Below are 19,682 nucleotides of genomic sequence, written 5' to 3' on the forward strand. Positions count from 1 at the left end.
CGTTGCTGGTCTTTTTTTTTCTGATGGTCCTGTCCTGCTGGTCTCGCGCTGTGATGGAAAGGGCACGCCGCACAACAATTACCGGCTGAAGTAGAAGTGTTTTCAACCCATCCCTAGTACAAATCAGTAACCCAAAAAGAGGGAGGATTCCGAGATGCAAGTCAAACTTCCCATTTCACACAGTTCAATGCAGACACTTAAATAACTTTAGTACAAATGTATTACTATCGATCTAGGCAAAAAAAAAATAAAAGCTCTGGGAACACATTCTGATGGTCAAAGTTTTCCACCGCCATTTCAGCAATAAGTATAAACAATGGCTTTGCCTTCCTAGCTACGTTGGCCTAGTTCAAGTATAACGAAGCACTCATTTCAATAACACAACACCCCACATTTATTCAGCTTGCAATCTAAAGTGAACAAGGATAGTTTAATAGAGCCACTCTCCATCAAGCTTTTGTTGCAAAAGTCATCGGTACATCACAGAGGAAACTGTAGCACAGAAGTGACATCTTTTTCTCCATATGTAACCAACTTACGCCATAAGGGTCAGCAAGCATGAAGGTTAACAATATTCCACTGGCAGGAATAAAAGTTCTTACTGTGCACGCTTCCCTCCCACACCCCAAATTCCAGTTTGGCATTACAGCAAAAAAACCAAGTATTTTTGTAGTCTTAAAACTGTATTTTATGATGGCAAGTTTCTCAACTGCAAGTCACTTTTCTTTCATGTGCAAGGTACAGAGGAAAACGTTAGTCACGCATTTTTATTTTCAGATACCCAAGAAAAATGTACAGTGGGCAATAAATCCTTCTGCTTTTAATTAATCTGCTTTCTAAGAAAAGACTGCCCCTCTCCAGCACTATTGGTTTTCCACATGCATAGTCTGAAGCAACAGAAGTTCCAGTTAATGGAAAAGTTAGCTTCAAGTGTGAGAAGTTTACTGTAACATTCCAATATTGCAGATACACCACCTAAACTGAAGCGTTCAACCGCTTGCAGTATTTCCTCCATAAATGAATACAGATGTAACATGTCATTAACCTAGTTAAAATCCTATATAAAGCAATGGGCACAGCATGCTAAATAAATTAGGCTACAACTAGCATAGAAATTAATTGCAACGCAGTTCTAAGTAGTATGTGATGCATGGCTTTATTTTCCCTTCTGTCTACAAGACACATGCACACTTAATATTTCGATTCTCTAAGGTTAGAACAAGTGCATTAAGAATATGCATGATTTAAAAAAATAAAAGCCAAGGCAAGTAGTAGAAAACGCATTTTATTTATATGGAAAAGGCTACGTTTAGGTTTGTAAAAGGTCTGTGATAGTGTTATGTTGCCCACATGTCAAAAATCATTTGTGAATAGCAACAAAACGGTTACATATCTTTCTACATAGCAGTGCAATTAGTTCACATTGCAATAAAATTAAGTCAAGTATGCAACAGAATCAAAAAAAACCAAAACAAGTGTTTCTCCATAATCAGCGTACAAAGAATTACAGTGCAAAGATCATTTTAGGTTTTAAGAAATCTGCAGTCAGTCTTTAGAATATCCTAATGGGTGGGATACTCCAATTCTTTTCATTACTAGCAGTTGTATCTTGTCAATACTGTGCACAAGCAAGTAAGTCTAAAAATGAAATGACTTACATGGTAAATAAAATATTTAGTCTATACAGTAAAAAAATACAAATTATATAAGTGAACTAACAAAATGAAATTTGAACACACTTATGAAACGGACAACATACTTGAAGGACACACATACAGTATTCATCACATAAAACCAGCTACTTTTTCCAGCAAAAATAATTTGGTTGCTTTACAACTGCATTATGGATCTCGTAGTCTGAAGATGCAGATGTCCAACTCTTAAAAACCGTAATAAATGTCTTCTGCAAAGCATACGAAGAGGATAAATATTCTTATCACAGTCATAAGGTTATTTTTGGAAGGTTGTTCTCCCTTGCTCTAGAAACACACTTACATGGGTGAAAAAAATTCAAGGGGCATCATGATACATTTAAACAGTAAACTGTGCTCCGTTTCCTTCTAATTTTGAAAAAACCTAGAATTTACAGTACTCTGTGGTATATGAAAAAGTCTTCACAAGTTTACATTGCATATTTCTGAGTCCATTCTCTTGCATGTCTGTTGTATCTGTACGTGCAGAAAGAAGGCATTACAGTGAAGAGCTGTTAGTGATACACTGACAATGGCCACATATTTAATACAGATGTTACTGAGCTTTTCACCTCTTAGCATTGATTCAAATAACGTTAAAATAGCCTAAAAGCCAAGAAACATACACCCACTGTACGTTCAGTGTCTAACGTTACCTACCAAAGCTATTTAGACTCAAACTCAAACCCAATCTTACAGGTTTTGTATTAAAATGCATATCATCGTACATACTTAATTTGCATTTCACAACCGGTTCCTTTATTTGTACCTTAACAAGAATTCATTGTTGATTATTCCTAAATGTGTACCCTATTGACAGCCTGACAGAGTTCACACATTTTAGTTGCATAAAATTCAGTATAATTGACTGGGTTTGGAAAGGGTGGGGATAGAAGGCACAGTGTTTTGGGGTTTTTTGGTTTTTTCAGTTCTCCACTCTACATTTCGGAACCTGAAAAGAAAATTTCCTGAAAAGCATTTTTGACTAGATTTTAAGTCTTGGGTCTTTTCCTTCTGGTAGGAAGCTGACTAGCACTCCCAAAGGTAAATGTCCTCTGATCCTCACATTTGTTACATTCCACTCTTGAGGCCAGATTCACTTTCTTCTGGGTCCTCCAGAGAAAATAGGGACAAGTTTTTAAATCCATTTCTTAAGATCAGTATAGCAACTCATGTACTAACTGGTTTTGTTCTTAAGAATATTCTACCATACAAGCCTTTGGATTTTTACTTATAGTAAGATACCCATAGATAAATGCTATGGGGCAACCAGCCATATCTTTCATGTCCTAAGTCCAAGCTGAGATTAAAAAAAATTAATAGGCGATCAGCATAAGATAAAGCTCTGGTCAGGACCATACATTCTCTCACTTTCTCCAGCAACGATTACATTTTGAGTTTTGAAGACAGAGAAATATCCCTTGTTCACTTCCTTCACAAACAGGAGGCACTGTAGCTGAAATCACTATTAAGTGGATGGATAAAAGCCGAGACACAAATGGGCAGAAGCTGAGGCACATCATCCTCAACTCAAACGCTATCTGCTTTGCAGTACAAGCCACAGAGTTCAAGCACTTCAGAGGTGGGTTATGCAATTTGATGGTATCAGACATCAAACTGTCAGAAAAAGGCCGTTTCAGTAATTCTTACTCTAGTGAGAGAAATACTATGCCATAAGGCTTCCATGTAACTTCTACATCACTCCTCCTCTATCCAGTCCTCGAGGTAAAAGCAATACTCAAACCTTCGTGGACCTGTGGTTTGTGACAAACCACAGGCCATGAGCATGCATTGCAAGGAGTCTGCGATGGCTCAGTACCAAAAAACAGGTACCAAACAATTTCTCAGTCAGTTCACCAGAAAGTGGAAAAATTCTTCTGGATATCACAAACATTCCACAGAATCTGAAGCAGAGAGTCTAACAATTAGAATAGTTTAGAGCAAGATTACCAAGGATAAAAGACCTGCCCCAAACTAAATCCATGACCTTTTCCACAGCTTGAAGAAGTAGGCGGATAAACAGCAGTGGTTAGGCTGTCTATGAATGTGCTGCATAGCTATGACTCTTTAATTTCTTGTCAAGGCCACCAGAAAATGCGTGACAGATTCATTTTGGGGGAAGGTTTTTTCATTCTTGGCCAATTAAGACTAAGGTTTTCCAAATACACCCAGAAATTCCTACTTAATTCCTTGCTACTATCCTAAATTGATCTTGTGCTTCAGTCTTTCTTAATCCCACACACACCTAGACAATCCACACGTGCAAAAACCCGTTACAGAAGACAGCTCAGGCCATGCCGATAGACTGGGCTCAAAATACCTATGGCAGCAGAGTTCAACAAAACCTCCCAGCAGTAAGCAAAATATTTCCTTCCTAGATCACTGCCTCTGTAAAGTTTTTAAAGTTTGTAAGCGCAGGAGAAGCAGGCAGCCAATATATGAGCAGAAAGTAAGCAAAGATGGAAAAATCTCACACAGGTAGTATTTCCTCCATGGAACCCTTTGGAAATCACGTGGTCTAATCCGTGGAATAAAGGGCCCAAGCTTCCTGCCACCCACAACTGCAACAAACTCTTCAGAAACCAACGCATCGCTTTGCTTAGATATCCACAGATGCCACTATTCAAAGCTGGAGTGCTGAAAGGAATTGGTCTAGAAAGAAACACCTCTATGCCAAAGCACGGGGCTTGCTAGTGACCTCTAAATCCTGTTATCTGATATTGTGAGGGTGCAGCAGCGTATGTAGTTATAAGACAGCATTTCAAAACCCTCCTTAGGAGAGATGTTGGCAAGCCTTAAAACTGAACTGAAAAAGCTTTAAAACTGAAATTCGAGTGGTTCCGCGCTGTAAGTCAAAGACCCCAGAACAGATGTTTCAGTCAGTACAGTACTTTCAGAGTTAAAACTCCTCAAATCAAAATCAGGTTCGGACCAGAAGCATGTAATGCTTCGGCTTATGTGCTGTCCATGTTACCTACCCAGGATCAGACCTTTCCTGCAAGTTCTACGGCTGTTCCAGAAAGTAAAAGAGGTTCTTTTTCCTCTGTGAGACGCTGCAAATTGCAATAATGAGACAATGGTTCTCGGCACTGAAAAGCGCTGAATATTAGTCTATCCTACGTTCACAAATTTGTGTCAAAAAACATGTTTGTTGTTCACACCTAGCATCTTACTAAAGGCACAGATTTTACGACCAGAGGATCACAGTAGCAACAAATAATTCATATTTGGGAATTATTTTTCATGCAATGAATATAAACACACAACACAAAAGTGTGAAGGTTTTATGAAACTTTAAGTACAAAAAAAAAAAAATCAGTAAGTATCCAACAGCTGTGTATGCCTACAGTTTCCTGCTTGCCATTCCACTGATAAGTATTTTCAAGATTTAAAAATCTAATCCTGCAGAAATCTATGAAAAGAGTATCGTTAACAGTTAAGATAGGAGGTTGCATAGCAGATACCCATCTGCAAGTACCACACACAAAAATATGGATATGTTATACTCACTTTTCCTTGTCTGACTTGTAGATCTGTGCAATATCCGGTACTAAAGGATCATCTGGATTAGGATCACAAAGTAAGGAGCATATGGACAATAAAACTAAATAAAAGAGACACTAGATTAAACAAGTTAGTTTGCTTTATTTCTATAATCCTTTAATATATTCCAGTACACTGAAGGAGGGTGGTGGAAGAGAGGTTGTAAAGAGAATGCATATTACTGTTAAGCTTTTATACAGCAGTCCCGCTCAGAAATGTTTATATAGCATCATTTTTCTAGGTCCTACGTAACCACCACCTAATATTAGCCTAGAAAACTCGCAGCCCATGGACCTGTACTGTTTGTTATGATCTCTCTCCCATGTTTTAACCTATGAACATTAACCAAACTACAGACTACATAGTTATGTATATATACGTTTGATCAAACTAAGCCCTTCCACCTACAGTTATTTAAGATAAATAATATTGTTAATATTACACTGCATTGCAATACTCTATTTGTGCATAACCTTCTCCACTTCTGTACTGACAGTTATTCTCTCCTTCATATGAACATTTCACTTAATTTGATAGAAGTGTGACTTCCATTTTGGGAAAATACTTCATCAGTATTATATGCAGGTATTCATTTATAATTCCATATTCATCTGCTGGTATTAAACCAAAGATGTTTGATTTTTCTAACATTTTCAGTCCATACTTTTCAGGAATTTTCTATTTTTATACTCATAACTAATATAAATACAAGACCATGCAGTCAATTCTAAAATGTGTTGTGAAAGGGAATTTGATGCTACAGTGAGAATCTGCTGTAGAATAGGATTTTTTTCTCCTTGCTTTGTCTTGTCACAAAAGAGCCCGAACTAACACCTACTTCCAGCTGTAGCAAGTTTGACCACTTCAAACTGACACATTTCTTTTTATTAAATGCCAAATACACCAGTAATGTTAGAAAATCAGGTTAGAATACTTGGTCACACCAATCAGAGGTGCTATCAGTATGTTGTAATCCTCTGAGTCAGTAAAACAAGAACTCTAAAGGAGAAACTTCCATGAGCCACTGAACTAACTTCCAGTTTATGAAATATATAATGTGCAAGCATGTTAAAAGCACATCAGATCAGAACGCATAAGACCAGCAGACTGCTCATCTTTATAACTGAAGGAACCCTCAAAAAGTAAAGACACTTACAGAAAAGTACTGAAAATCTGAAAACTTAGAGTTCTCAGTTGTAAATACCAACTGTTAAACATTATGAAAGTGCCAACTCGTTTGCTAAATACTTTCTAAATAAATAGAAACAAGACAATTTTTGCTCGGCAATAAAACAACCAACCAATTTCTGTGTAAAGTTGATACCAGCTACACACAAGAGCAATTCATGTCTTCAGCAACTACATCAGGAATCAATATACAGCTTGGATTTTATGTAGCTTGTGAGATTACTGCACAGGGTTGTCATGCAGAAGCAGAAGTTGCTTTTCCAAGAAGGTGTAACAATTGCACTTGCATAGAGCAATTTCCATTGGACAAAGACTAACAATTTTTTTCCTTGCTTGTACACCAAAGGCGATGACACCGCTCTAAAAAAAGACATGTAGCTTAGAGAGCTCTCAAGCAGTAGGAAAGATGTGATACTGTTTAACCTTTTCAGTTGCATGGGAACTTTCTGTAACACGAGGAAGAGGGTGGCTAAGCATTTTGAAGACAGGTGAGAAAAAAACCCAATGATAGCACCCACGTTTTAAGCAGCTTTTGAAGGGACACAAAATGCCTACAACAAAAAACCCCTTGCTTAATCGTAACCTCGATGTTCCAAAAATCTAGTGTTCAATTTGAGGAAGTTTAACTACAGAACTAGATTCTTTTAATAAATATTTTACTTACGACTTAGAAAGCAGCCACATTTTAAAACACTCATCTTACAGAGGAATGCAAACCAGAACAATTTATCTCATTTTGAAATAAAGTGTAATTAAGACCTTAGTTCACACAAGGATGGTCAGGCAACCCAAAGAGCCATCAATAAGCAATCAGGTAAGCCCCCACATGTCAGTATCAGGGTTTCCATTTACATCCAAATTAATTTGATTTTGAAGCTCTGCTCACTGGTTTCTCCTCCGTTCTGCATGCACAGTCAGCTATAATACAGAACCTGTATTTTGGGCTAATTGGGCATTTATTATTTTACCCAACTTGTTTTAGAACATTTCTTTGCCGTGCCTATAATATTTTATGCAATGTGACACTCCAAATAAACTGTGCAATACCTTGGATCATAACAAGAATTCCAATGGAATTTGCCACTTCTGTAACATGCAGGATAAATGAGCTCCCCCCCACTGCCACCCATTAGTGCAGTAATACACAAAAAAAGCACCATGGCAGTGTATAAAATTTCAGAAATCCATTAGCAAATCTGTGAGTTTACCTTTAGATACAGTCAGAGCTGGTGACCATTGCGATCTCAGGATATCAAGACAAATACTCCCATTACTGTTTATGTTTGGGTGGTATATTTTTGTTGTAAAAGCAATCTGGAATAAAAAAAAAAAAAACAAACAAACCAAAACAAGTAACATCAAATTCTGTTCATTACATTTGGAATCCTTGACGCTGTCCTTTCAGTTCCAGTCATTCTAGATCTGCCAGCACAATTTATTGTACAGTCTTATCTGTTCATCCACTATGAACATGTATCCTATTGCTAGCTTTTCTGGTTTTAACTTCTAAAATTATACCCCAAACAACTAAGACAAAGAAACAAAGATTTGACCAAAATATCACATACGTTTTGAGAGAAAGGACTCACCTTTGGTGGTTTGAAAGGATAGTCTGTTGGAAAGTGTACTGTGAGAAAAAATACTCCCCCTTGATATGCGCTATCAGGCTAGGGAAAAAAAAAACAAGACAAACAAAACGCATTAATGTATTTCAGTTATTTTGGAGCTTCCCTTCTGAATGCAGATAACCTCCCAAAGCTATGAGTACCTTAGAAAAATCCATTTTTTTCCCCCAGTACACAGCCCATACTATGGTCTGTGTACTGAGAAGGCACAGAGGGAATTGAACCCCCTGCAGAGCTACAGCAGAGCCAACTGTGGCTACTACTGCAGTAGCGCAACAGGGCTACCAAGCGCTGCCCTTCTTGGGGAGAGGAAGGGAAGGAGCGGTGTTTGGCTGGCGGAGCTACAAAACTGCCGATCCGTCAGCTCCACCGCACCGAGGGGAATACAAAACCCAGAGCAGGTCTTCCAAATCCTCTCTCCGTGCAACACCACAGCTGCTCTGATCCTCCTCCATCCTTAAGCTACAAATATACTTACCTTCAGAAGTGGTTTCTCTTTGCAGATGCAAAGAGTAGGATTTTCCAACATAATTCAGGTGATCATGATGACATCAGGGAGTTTTAAAACACACAACATCTTTGTGACCTGTACAAATCTGTGAACATGCATTTTGTTAGAGAACATGTGCACAGGTTTACGTCCAGGTTGCACATAGTTAATAGATAGAAATAACTTTGTTGCAGTCATCTGCTGAAGAAATCTTTCATTTTTATTAACTAGAAAAGCAGAGGGAAAAAAAGTCTCAATGCTAAATGAGAAACAGCAGTGCTGCCATTTCCGATTAAGGGAAGGAGAAGAAAACTTTTCTCATTACGTGGTAAGTTTAAGACAGCAATATAGGAACTCTTTCTCAGCAAAGTTGCAGAAGATCAAGTTTTTGGCTCTTCTTTTGGAAGCAAAGGCAGACTGTTTTTTAAATAAAATGTTTACCTTGGAAATGAGCAAAAATTACAGTTTTAGAGATGAATATAAGAGGTAAAGTCACAAAAGGTCCACTAGGACATGTCATCTTACACACTCAAAATGCACAGAGTGCTGCAGCGTAAGGCAGATTATATATAGTACTGCTAGGAAGTCAGCATTAGGTAACATCAGAAGAGATTGCTGCTGTACTTCCAATTAGGTTTGAAAAGACTGCTTGCATGCATACTAAATGGATTTGTCAAAGTTCAAATAAGCTGAAGATGAGACAAGTTCAGCGTCAGACAGAAGGCAAAGTCACACTATGTTTTATGAGTAAGGTATATAAAACAAACTGACGATGCCCATAGACAGGAGAAGAGGTTACCCTACTTCCACACATAGGAAGTGAATGCTGAGGGCAAGCTTTCATCCGACGCTTCCCTCAGGCAACACACAGGAGTGCATCCCTATTTCCTTATGTTATCAAGATAAAGGATTAATATGCTGATGGTGTTCTTTTCTTGTATCTCAGCAGATATGGCTGAGAAAAGGATGAGAACGAGCATCTCTTGCCAACCTAACTAGAGAAATCTGAGGAACCTGAAGCAAAGAAAAGAATGTTTTCCACTACAGAATATGAAAGGTGAATTGCAAGTTGGAAGAAAAAGTGGAATTTAAGTCGGGATATATGCGCTAGTATTTCCCTTAGTTCATCAGAGTCATTCAGGACAGAGACATCATCGGTGGCAAGCATATAAGTTTTGTTAACTCTTAACTTTGCTGTTTTGCCATTCACCTTTAAGCAGTGCAGAAAGGCAAGCGCCAGAATGACTTTCTATGTGAAAGAACACAGTTTTTAAAGAAAAATGGCAAAAGCACTAGTCTCCTACAGAAAAACTTGCCACAATCATTTCATTTGCTGCTGGGCCATTGACAAGTTGGACAGACTCCAGCATATCGGTGGCAAATTAGTGACTCATCATCTTCCACTGCTTCCGAGCAGCTGCGCTGAAAATGCAGAAAGTCTCAAAGCACACACAATTCCACTTTTCTCCACCATGTGATGCTGCATTTTAATGCATAGAGTATTGTCTCAAATTTTCAACTCGCACAATGGTTCAGCTCATCATCTGAACCAGACACTCTTCCTTCCAAATTACTAAGTTCAAAGGGAAAACGCTAGGAATACAAACTCCTTACCATGACATTAATAAACACCCCTTCCCTCGGGTCACGTTGTTTTTATTCTTTATGCTGAAACTCTTTTCAGTTTTCCTTTAAAACTTTCTGTTCTTAAGTTTTATTGTCCTTTCTTATGTCATTTCCTTGACAAGAGTTGTAAATGGGGTCTTCAGAGATCTCCCTCAAGCCGAGGAAAGCAGGCCTTTCTTGCACAGAAACCAAAAAGTTCCCACAATTGCTGGTCTACAGTTTGCAAAAGCCATCTGCTTTTGCCAGAGGCACATCACAGCCGTCAAATAAGCTCTATTGAAAAGTCCCAAAAATCACTCTTGTTTACAGTTACCAACTTTAACATTGGATTACACCCACTCTTCCTCCTTTCAGATGGATGAATCTTCCCGAATCGAAATGATCATCTTTGAAAAGCGAGCTTCTCGCTTTGCAGCCCACATCACCGATTCAAACATTCGGGTTGCTTAATCAGTCAATCGCAGTTTCACAAAGAGGATGGATTTTTCAACAGTCACAGAAAGAAATGACTACCAGACTACTAAGAACAACAGCACCACTCTAAATCTTTAATCTGTACACGGCACAGCTGAATTTGACTGCTGTGTTTACAGAAACCCAAATGAACCCTTCTGTAACAAAAAGGGAAACAAGGTCTACTTTCTACAGGACATGAATTATATATACTTACAGGTCCCATAATTGTTGCTTGCCAATGAAACACTGAAAGTCAAAAAGACACAATGATTAGAGAGTTTCTGAGCTTTTTCTTAACCGAAAAAAGTGTTAGCTGTGACAATGTATTTATGAAAAGCTTACAGTCATCTCCAACAGGTCCAGCAGAACAGTGGGCCGGTGGGTCTCGCTGCAGATCACTTAGCTCCTGTTAGAAACACACAAATATTTGAGACATCGACATGAAAATACAGACCACGCAGCAGCATCGCTTCAAAAGTGAGAATATAAACTGATTTTATTAAAAAGATCTGTGGTATTTTTAAAGAAATCAACACTTGAAATTGCCCATTGATATGAAAGATTCTTTTTCTTTGCAGATAGGTTTGCAGCTAAAGACAACATTGTGCTATAAATTAGTATCTGAGATTATTTAAGAATTATACCCAAGTTTATTATGAACTGGATATACTGAAGTAGAGACAGAAAAAAATTAAGAAAATGAAGGGTTTATCGATTTCTCTGTAAACTCACTACTTAATCTAGAAATGTATGTGCTAATCTGACTGTTCCTTTAGCTTTTGATTTTACAAAAGCTTCTTGTATTGGCCTGATCTATGTACACTAGCTGAGTTAAACGAGCTCATAAAATGCTTGCAGTCTGCCTAGAGGTGATATATGGTCATAACACAAAGGTTTCTAGGTAAACTAGAACACAAAGGAAAAGTATTAGCTCTATGTCTTATTTAACATACCTTGATTTAATTTCCTATATGTTCTTGAGTTTGTTTGGGGTTTTTTGGTGTTGTTTTTGGTGGTGGTATTTTTGGTTGTTTGTGGTTTGTTGTTTTTTTTTTTTTTTAAATTACTACTAAAAAAACCCCAAGAAAGTTGAAATTTAAGACAAGTGTTCAGAGAAGCTTTTGCAGGTCAACAGATTAATTCTTTTTACAGAAGTCCACAGAGTCCCAGATCATTTTAAATTTTTACTTAATTACACAAAACCAGCTCAGCTTTTCATCTGATTTATCATCACTATATCAAATGCAAAACAAGCCAGGCATTAATATTGGTTCATTTTCCTTGTTTAATTCAATATATTACTTTCAGTGTCTGAAGTTTTACTGTACGAGGAACAAACAAGTTTTTTCCAATTCTGAGCTAATAGGAACTCTGCTGCTATAAGTCTAACAATTATGTGTAAATACTTCCATTGAAACAAGCTAAAAGATTTGTGCTAATTACTCAAAACATACACATTTAAGTCCACAATAGACATAAGCAGGTGTGCAAATATCTCCTTGATTTTAGCTTAAGGAGTAACAGTGGAAACATTTCTACCTAAAAATCATTAGTCAAGACAACTAATTCCAAACTCAAGGTTTAAATTGGAACTAAGTTTCTCACTCAAGCGTAGAACTTGTGTACATGGCGTGATCAGACCTTACATACAATTTGAAGGGTTAACACTCCACGCTTCTCAACTGCTGTGATATATTTATCCATTTATGACATCCAGTAAACATTTCAGCTACACACTACTCTCTTTGAGGGAGCCCATTTACCATGAACCTGGCACCTAAATTCAGGCGCACTTCTTACAGGTCCACTCTCGGCCCCCAGATTCAATTCAGCAGATCTTCAGCCAGTTAATAGAGTAGTAATGTTACGACTTGCTCTGAAGTCACTCCTCACAATCTTTGTGATTTAAAACAAGAGAGACAGTTCTTTGACATACTGAAATAGCTCAGGTTGCCAACTACTGTTACTTGTCCGCCCTTACCTTTATTCTGTTGGTGAAATTGTTTGCTGGTCCAGAAACAACACTCTGGGCCAGACCTTGACTAATAAAGGCAATAGCAAAACCCTTTAGAAGTGCAGGTCCCTTTTTAATCGGAGGACTCAAATTTCACTAAGGGAGCGTGACACAGAGAGCCAGTAATCTATGCAAAGCCAAGTCCTTGCTAGTGCACGAAGGGAGTCAACAAGTCTCAAGTTTCCAGGAGTCAGGAGAGTTGTAACAAACATTACCAGCAGCAAAACAGTTATGGCCACTGTCCACCCTAATCTGCAACGCAAGATCTAACCCAACAAGAGAAGATTAAGTCTTGTGTGCACACTAAAAAAAAAAAAAGAAGCCAGCTACACAAGACCTAGCCTAAACAGAGAATTCAAAGCCTAAAAATCACATGTTTTATAGCAGTCACGACTGACTACTAAATTAAAGGTAATGATGGGAAAAAAACGTAGCTTAAACTCAGAAAGTCCCTAAAATATATGCAAACGTTCCCTTACGCATATGCCAACTGCTAGGCAAGCACTTAATTTTGGAGTCGTAAGTTTGTAACAGCGCTCATTTGCTAGATGCTTTCCTCAAGATCTTTACATACCCCAAACCCACACAAACTGGGTTTCATTCATATGTACGCAAGTACTTCAGAATTGGTAGGAACTGGGGAAGGCTTCTCAGGTAATCGCTTTCAATTTGTCCAGGCTAAGGGCACTGAAATTTGTGCGTGATAAAAACCATGTTTTAAATCACACCCTGATGAGACCCAGAACTATCAACTCCTGTTATTAATATTTCCCTAATAACGATGAAGAAAAGGGTCTCTTCAACAGACTTCACTAAATGAGAACAATGCTCACGGATACATTCACAGAACTTCTGCAGCTAGGAAACAAAGCTGGACCAAACCTCAAAAACCTAATAGAGCAAATTCAATCCATATTTTCCAATCATAAGTCGTAATGTACTAGAGCTAATATGGTTTAAAAATACAAATGGTAACATGATGAAACTTTGTAAATTGAGTTTGATAGCGTTAATGGTTTGAGTCTTTACATACAGAAGTTCAGATCAAGCCGTGAAAAAAGAACTACTCAGCTTTATACTGTTAATTATGCTGTTTAAGCTTCCTATTCAAAGCAAATTTATCCAGAGTTGTGAGATTTAGGCTTCAAGCTTTCCTACATCTTTTGAAATGGTGCGAGGAGATAGTCGGAAGGTCCCCGTGAGTCAGACTGACTTGTCCGTGTCCAGAGCTGACCACTGCAGAACAGTTGTGATTATTTTCTAGAGTAAGTAGAGGTAGAAAAACCACTTCACGACTTTACACAGTCACAAAAGAATGAGAAACTGAGTACAAGAATCCTCTATACAAAGCAGTAAAGATGCTCTTCACCAGAAGCCCAAAACCTTGCTGCGTCGAGAGACAAGGCTGCAGAGTTACAAAGCACAATGTGCTGAAACCTCATCAAGAAGTGCAAGAGAACTGTGTGTGAGGCATTGCACAGTCAACACTAATGATTTCCCTGTAATTTTAAGTTAATTGGCTCCAGCAGCTTTGTCCACGTTTCATGGATTATCACCATGCTGCTGCACGATGTAGGTCTGGTTACTGCAAGGCCTTGCCTACACCGGTATTTTTAGACAGTTGTATAGAAAATACTGCTGCAAGACTTTGATAAACATAGGCTAAAAACCAGGATCTAAAACTCAAAGCAGTGCCAGTTCAGTTTCAAAAGAGAAAGTCAAGACTGCAAATTACAGTGTCCACCGACCGGTGCAGTGTCTTTTATGAGCATACACAAAACCAGAATTTTGTCTGCGAGAGATGCAAACAGAAGTATCAGTTATTTCAAACAGTGGCGAGTGTCGCAGCGTAAAAGCATCTATCAGAAGCTCTGACACAAGCCACGCCGTCCCAATACAACCAGGGTAAACTTGTATGGAGAAAACAGCTAAGCTGAGGACAGCAGTAGGAATAAATCTTCTAATCCTCTCACACACAGAAAATATTACAGAGTAGAACAGAACACTGCTAATGCTACACCTCTAACTGGTTGCAATGAACGGGTGCACAGTAAGCTGTTTCTCCTGTTTGTAACTGCAGAACAGCAGCAGAGCACAAAAGCAAGCAGGATTCGTGATCAGGTGTAAAGTAGTATTAGCATAATGCTACAAATGCTAAAGAACAATTACCAGAGATGGACACAGCAAAGCCTCCAAATTATCACCTTTCATCGCACCACACACACTGTAGAATAGCTCTCTGGGTAGCATGAGACAAAAATTTAAAAATCAATTTAACAGATGTAAAACACATGCTATAGTAAGCTATAAATGCTGGAAACATTTCTGAATGTGCAGACTAGTACTCTTTGTCAAAGTACAATACAGGTTGGATTTCATAAAAGTATAAAGTTGGTGAAGACTGGAAGGCCAGTTTAATGCTTACATGCTTCATTAGCAGTCAGGCTTCTCTCCTAAAAAGCTGCTGGAACAAGATCGTAAAGGATACTTTGATAACGTGAGAAATATTCTCAGCATAGTACTCATGGACACCTAATGGCTATGAGCATGAGTAGTAACAAAAAAAGCTCTAAAAATGTCTCCTTTTCTTTATTAAAAAAAGGTTGGGGAAAAAAAAAAAAAAGAGACTGCAGAATATCAGAAGACCAAAATAAACTGCAGACAGCACCACTAAAAGCTATTTTAATTCTCTAAGTGACACAAAACCACAACCAGAGCCCTTTTCCACACTGTTATTTTAAATATAGGTTTTTATATTTGCCAGCTACGTTCTTAATTTTTGCACAAAACACACTGCAGACCACAGACTCACGTCCTACCAACTCCGTGCATACACTGCTGCTATTATATTAAAGCTGTTTGGAACCATCTGTCAAGGGATTCTCTGTTCTTCATAAATTTGGTAAATGTAAAGCAAATATTTACCATAACATTTCTTGATATAAAGGTAAGTCTTAGTAATAAAGTATTTTTATACATTGGTTTAATAAAAAGAAGTATTGCTGTGTATTCACAGCTGATGTTTTGAAAGCAAATTAAAACATTTTTATCTTACAGATCCAAAAAAGAAGTTTCCTCAATATGTTCATTACCATCCAAAGACAGCATGTGACTCAACAGTTTCAAGTCCAAATCTAAACCACAAATATTGATAAAATTTTATCTACTTGAGCAAATTTACAATAAAAAAGTTATTTTCAACATAAATATTTAAGCCCATGTGTCCTGTTAGTCTAAACACATATGAAACACATATTGAAACAAACAGACATATAGTTTATTGACATTTCTAAATGTTTGAATGCTTCTATTCTTTCTGAGTTGTAGGAGAAAAACAATCAAGCACTATGCACCAACAAGATAAAAAACAACAGCTATTTTTAAACCAGTCTTCAAATGTGTCTCTTCTAACTGGTTTCAAAATCTCTTCTAAAATCTGTTCTAAGCCCCATTTTTTTTATGCCCATAACAAAACTAAATACTGGTTTTGTACGTATTTCAAAACAGCCCGAGCCATTAATAAGCATAACGTCGACCCCCCATTAACACTAGAGGAGCCCCCAGAAGTACAGAATTTATGATGAAAACAATCTCCTCGACTGTAATACTGAACTGACAGGACAGCAAACTCGCAATTACATATGTACACAGAGAACTCAGAACAGCAATCTCAGAAAAATGGTCTGCATAGGAGGGATAGGCAAAACTGACCCACACACTAACTGGCATAAGCTGACAGCCTGAATTATTTTCTACCTCATGATAATAAAGTCTTCTTTGCACAATATCCCTTCCCAAACTAAACCTACACTATTCGTTTTGTTTTCATAATTTGCAACATCTGGAATTTACAATGCCCACAAAAACATACGTTAGTCTTTCATTGGTGCGTCCCAGACTACAGAGAAGCAACTCCTGCCCCAAGGAACATCTATTCTACATCACACGCAGAGCGCAGCCTCAAGTTTTTGACAGCGTAGAAACATAGTGCCTCTCTTTCATGCAATGGCAAAGCAAAGCACTGACAAGGTAAACCAACACAGGCTCCTTGGCTTAAGATGATTACAAATACACACACACACACACTCCCTGTCCTTCCGAGATTCTCTGAGGAACTCCGAGATGAATTTGTCACGGAGGCGGCACTGACGGCTGTGTTTGCACGGCAGGGCTTCACGTCCTCGCTGCTCTTCCACCCGCAGCACTAAGCCGAACATACTTTCATATGCAGCGATCAGCTTGTTCATTGGCTATTCAGTTATTCATTTCTTAAGAAAACTCCCAAGCGCAATACATCTTAGCGTTACTAACGTACAGTCTTGACGTCCACACGCTGTCCTCCTCTGAGGAGTCCCTCAAGGTTGATCAACAAAAGACGGGATGCAACGACACAGATCACAATGGCAATACTATTCAGAAATTGGAGTCCCAACTGGTATGAGACAAAATATGCTTACTAACACTTCTATGTGTTACGGCTTTGTTTCCTCTATAGGTGCTATCATTCTGAACACGCATATTATCCAAATTATTGTGAACAAACACTCAAGCTTGCCACCAAAATCCCTTAGCTGTGTTAAAGTACAATTTGAACCACCCTAAAACCACCCAAGCTTAACTTCAGACAGTATGTCTAGACTGACAAGCTCCCAAGTAATACCATTGTGTTTTCTGACAGCGCTTTGTTCTCCAAAGAGTTCCTCTAGGCACTTTGTGAAACTATGAAGTCTTTACAGCATTTCCTCTACTCCAGATTTTATCCCTTCCTACCCTTGAGATACAACATAGCTATCAACCTTTATAGCCAGCCTGAAACATCAGGAAGTTAGATGGGATAAACACACCATCATACAAATACATTTCATCTAGCATTAAACTTCCAGTTTCAGAATGTTCAGGAAAGCTCTAAATATTACAGTGACATCAAGACAGTTTGTCTTTTCTATCTTCTCCCCTTCATTTTAACTTTCCATTTGAAACAGTCCTACTTCCTTGCCACTTTCCTCTTCTACTGCTCTGGAGGCAGGCTGCTGGCCAAATCCCACTGGTAGTATTTTTTTCTTACCCTGGAAAGGCAGCAGACAGCAATGAGGGGAGTTAATGAAAAAAAGAATACCAGCAATAGACATTTCTGCTGCAAACTAGAAGAGGTAACCCATTCTGAATCTAATCTCAAGTCTTCTGCTAGCTCCTTCCCTGACATCTCTTCATGTTTCAGACAGAAGTTATTGTATAATCAGGAAAGCTTACACTACCTTGAAGTCAGCACCTTGGTAAGCATTTCTTCACTTTCAAAGAGTAGAAACTAATAAAGCTAATAGGATAAAAGATACTCCTTCATAAACAGTCTACCCATAAATTTCACATCTATCGAACACGAAGTTTTTAAATGCCACGCAAATAAAGTTGTGGCTTTCCAATATATCGGGAAGTCTCTAGGAAGAAAAGTTACACAGGGAACATGATAAGAGAAAAATACGGACAACCACCCTATTCTAGCAGGATCTTATGTGGAAGACCACAAACTACCACTCCATCTCAAAACCAGCAGAAGACTACCAGACTTTCTGCTTTCTTTGTTCACCTTAGCGGCATGAAACTGAACAAGAGGAAGGAAAAGGTATTCAGAAGAATCCTTTTCTTAGAAAAGGACAAGGAGATACTCAAATATCAAGGAGATACTTGCAAGGGCAAGGAGATACTCAAAGAAAAGGTGGGAAATCAGAAGCCAAGAAAACACAAAACATTTCCAGAACACGTAGAAGCATGGCAGAAGCATGCTAGAGAAAAATCACTGTAGTCACTTATTAGTATTTGATATAATGCTCAAATGCAACATTCATAAATATGTGATATGAAGTTAAAAAATCTTCCCTAATTCATAATAAGATTTGTAGCGTGAGACCTAACTACCAACATCTAGTAAAAATTCATACAAGTAACTTCATATCTATTGTAGGGTATCCCAAACCTGCTCGCTGCAGGGTTAAACGGTCATTGTAGAATTCTATTTTGTAATACCAACATTTTCCAATAGCAAAAGGGAATTCAGAACAAGAAATTACAGCACAGTCACAGAACCAGGACAGCACAAACACCAACCAAACCTGGTGCGTCAACAGCAACAAAATACCACATATTCTATGACACGGCCAATGCACTAACGTTAACTCAACTTCTATGTTTACCATCCATAACGCTTTTTTTGGTCTGTATTGTACAGCGACCGGTTAGGTCTTGCCAAACAACAGGAATCTGGATGTTTACTCCTCACTTAAATCCTGAATAACATTTACAAATGTTATCCAAAAGGTCTACAAGTGGGATACATTCAAAGGTCACATGAAGTACCGGGCTGAGGGCACTTCCTAATGTGGAAAACCCCCGATGCACAGAGCTAACCAAGCTGCGCAACATTTCGGCAACAGCCACCTTACACCTCTACTAAAGATAACCCGCTGACACCATTTCGCCTTTCACCCGGTACTTCACCACCACACGGCTGCGGGAAACACCTCAGGGGGTTTTATTAACGACAGTTTAAAACACTGACTGGGGGTTGGGGGGGCCTTCAAGAAGGTGAAGAGTCCCGAGACCAGGAGCCCGACCGGAGCCCCCCCCCTCCCCTTCTCCACCTCACGCCCGCTCCGACCAGGGCAGCCGCGCCCCGCACCGGGCCGGGCCCCTCTGCCCCCCACCCTCAGGCGACCCCACGGGGGACCGGTTCCGGCAGCCGGGAGAGGGCCGCAACCTGGGCCGCGGAGGGTGGAAGGTTGGGCCCCAGGCAGAGACAACGCGGGGCAACGGCTCCCGCTGAGCCGCGGCCCGGCACCACCCCCCGGGGCAGCAGCGGGGCGGAGGACCCCTTGCCTTCCCTTCCCGCCTCCCCGCGGCTCGACCCCACTCACTTTCTGTATCCGCTTCAGCGCCATGGGAGCGCGGGGCGGGCGGCGGCGGCGGGGAGCGCGGCGGGGGGGTGGAGCGGGCGGGTAACGGCATCCACGCGCGCCGCGGGAGGCGTGTGTATGGGGGGGGGGGGGGGGGGAGAG

At 39.3% G+C, this 19,682-nt stretch overlaps 1 protein-coding gene across 6 annotated transcripts; it reads right to left on the reverse strand.

The window, feature by feature from the left end:
* Positions 1-370: 370 nt before the first annotated feature.
* Positions 371-19,654, reverse strand: UBE2D1 (ubiquitin conjugating enzyme E2 D1). 6 transcript variants are annotated; one of them, XM_054832819.1, is made up of 8 exons: positions 19,542-19,559; positions 10,962-11,025; positions 10,834-10,865; positions 8,526-8,643; positions 8,012-8,089; positions 7,631-7,736; positions 5,202-5,295; positions 1,270-2,168 (listed from the first exon to the last, which is right to left on the reverse strand). In XM_054832819.1, exons 4-8 carry the CDS (start codon positions 8,574-8,576, stop codon positions 2,123-2,125), a joined length of 375 nt encoding a protein of 124 aa, XP_054688794.1. In that variant the 5' UTR covers positions 8,577-8,643; positions 10,834-10,865; positions 10,962-11,025; positions 19,542-19,559; the 3' UTR covers positions 1,270-2,122. The 6 variants fall into 6 exon arrangements, 5 of the variants coding, with proteins under 5 accessions (XP_054688792.1, XP_054688791.1, XP_054688794.1 ...); XM_054832818.1 differs by lacking the exon at positions 19,542-19,559 and adding an exon at positions 12,601-16,484; XM_054832817.1 differs by lacking the exon at positions 8,526-8,643 and having other exon boundaries at positions 371-2,168; positions 5,202-5,253; positions 19,542-19,654.
* Positions 19,655-19,682: the final 28 nt, after the last annotated feature.

This window comes from Grus americana, chromosome 7, assembly GCF_028858705.1.
Source record: "Grus americana isolate bGruAme1 chromosome 7, bGruAme1.mat, whole genome shotgun sequence".
NCBI lineage: Eukaryota > Metazoa > Chordata > Aves > Gruiformes > Gruidae > Grus > Grus americana.

Coding starts and splice junctions, on each gene's coding strand:
- UBE2D1 (XM_054832816.1), bottom strand. CDS start 19,565: ATGGCGCTGAAGCGGATACAGAAA. Junction 11,026..19,541: donor CGCTGAAGCGGATACAGAAA/GTGAGTGGGGTC, acceptor TGTTTCTAACAG/GAGCTAAGTGATCTGCAGCG. Junction 5,296..7,630: donor AGCTCTGACTGTATCTAAAG/GTAAACTCACAG, acceptor TCTTTTATTTAG/TTTTATTGTCCATATGCTCC.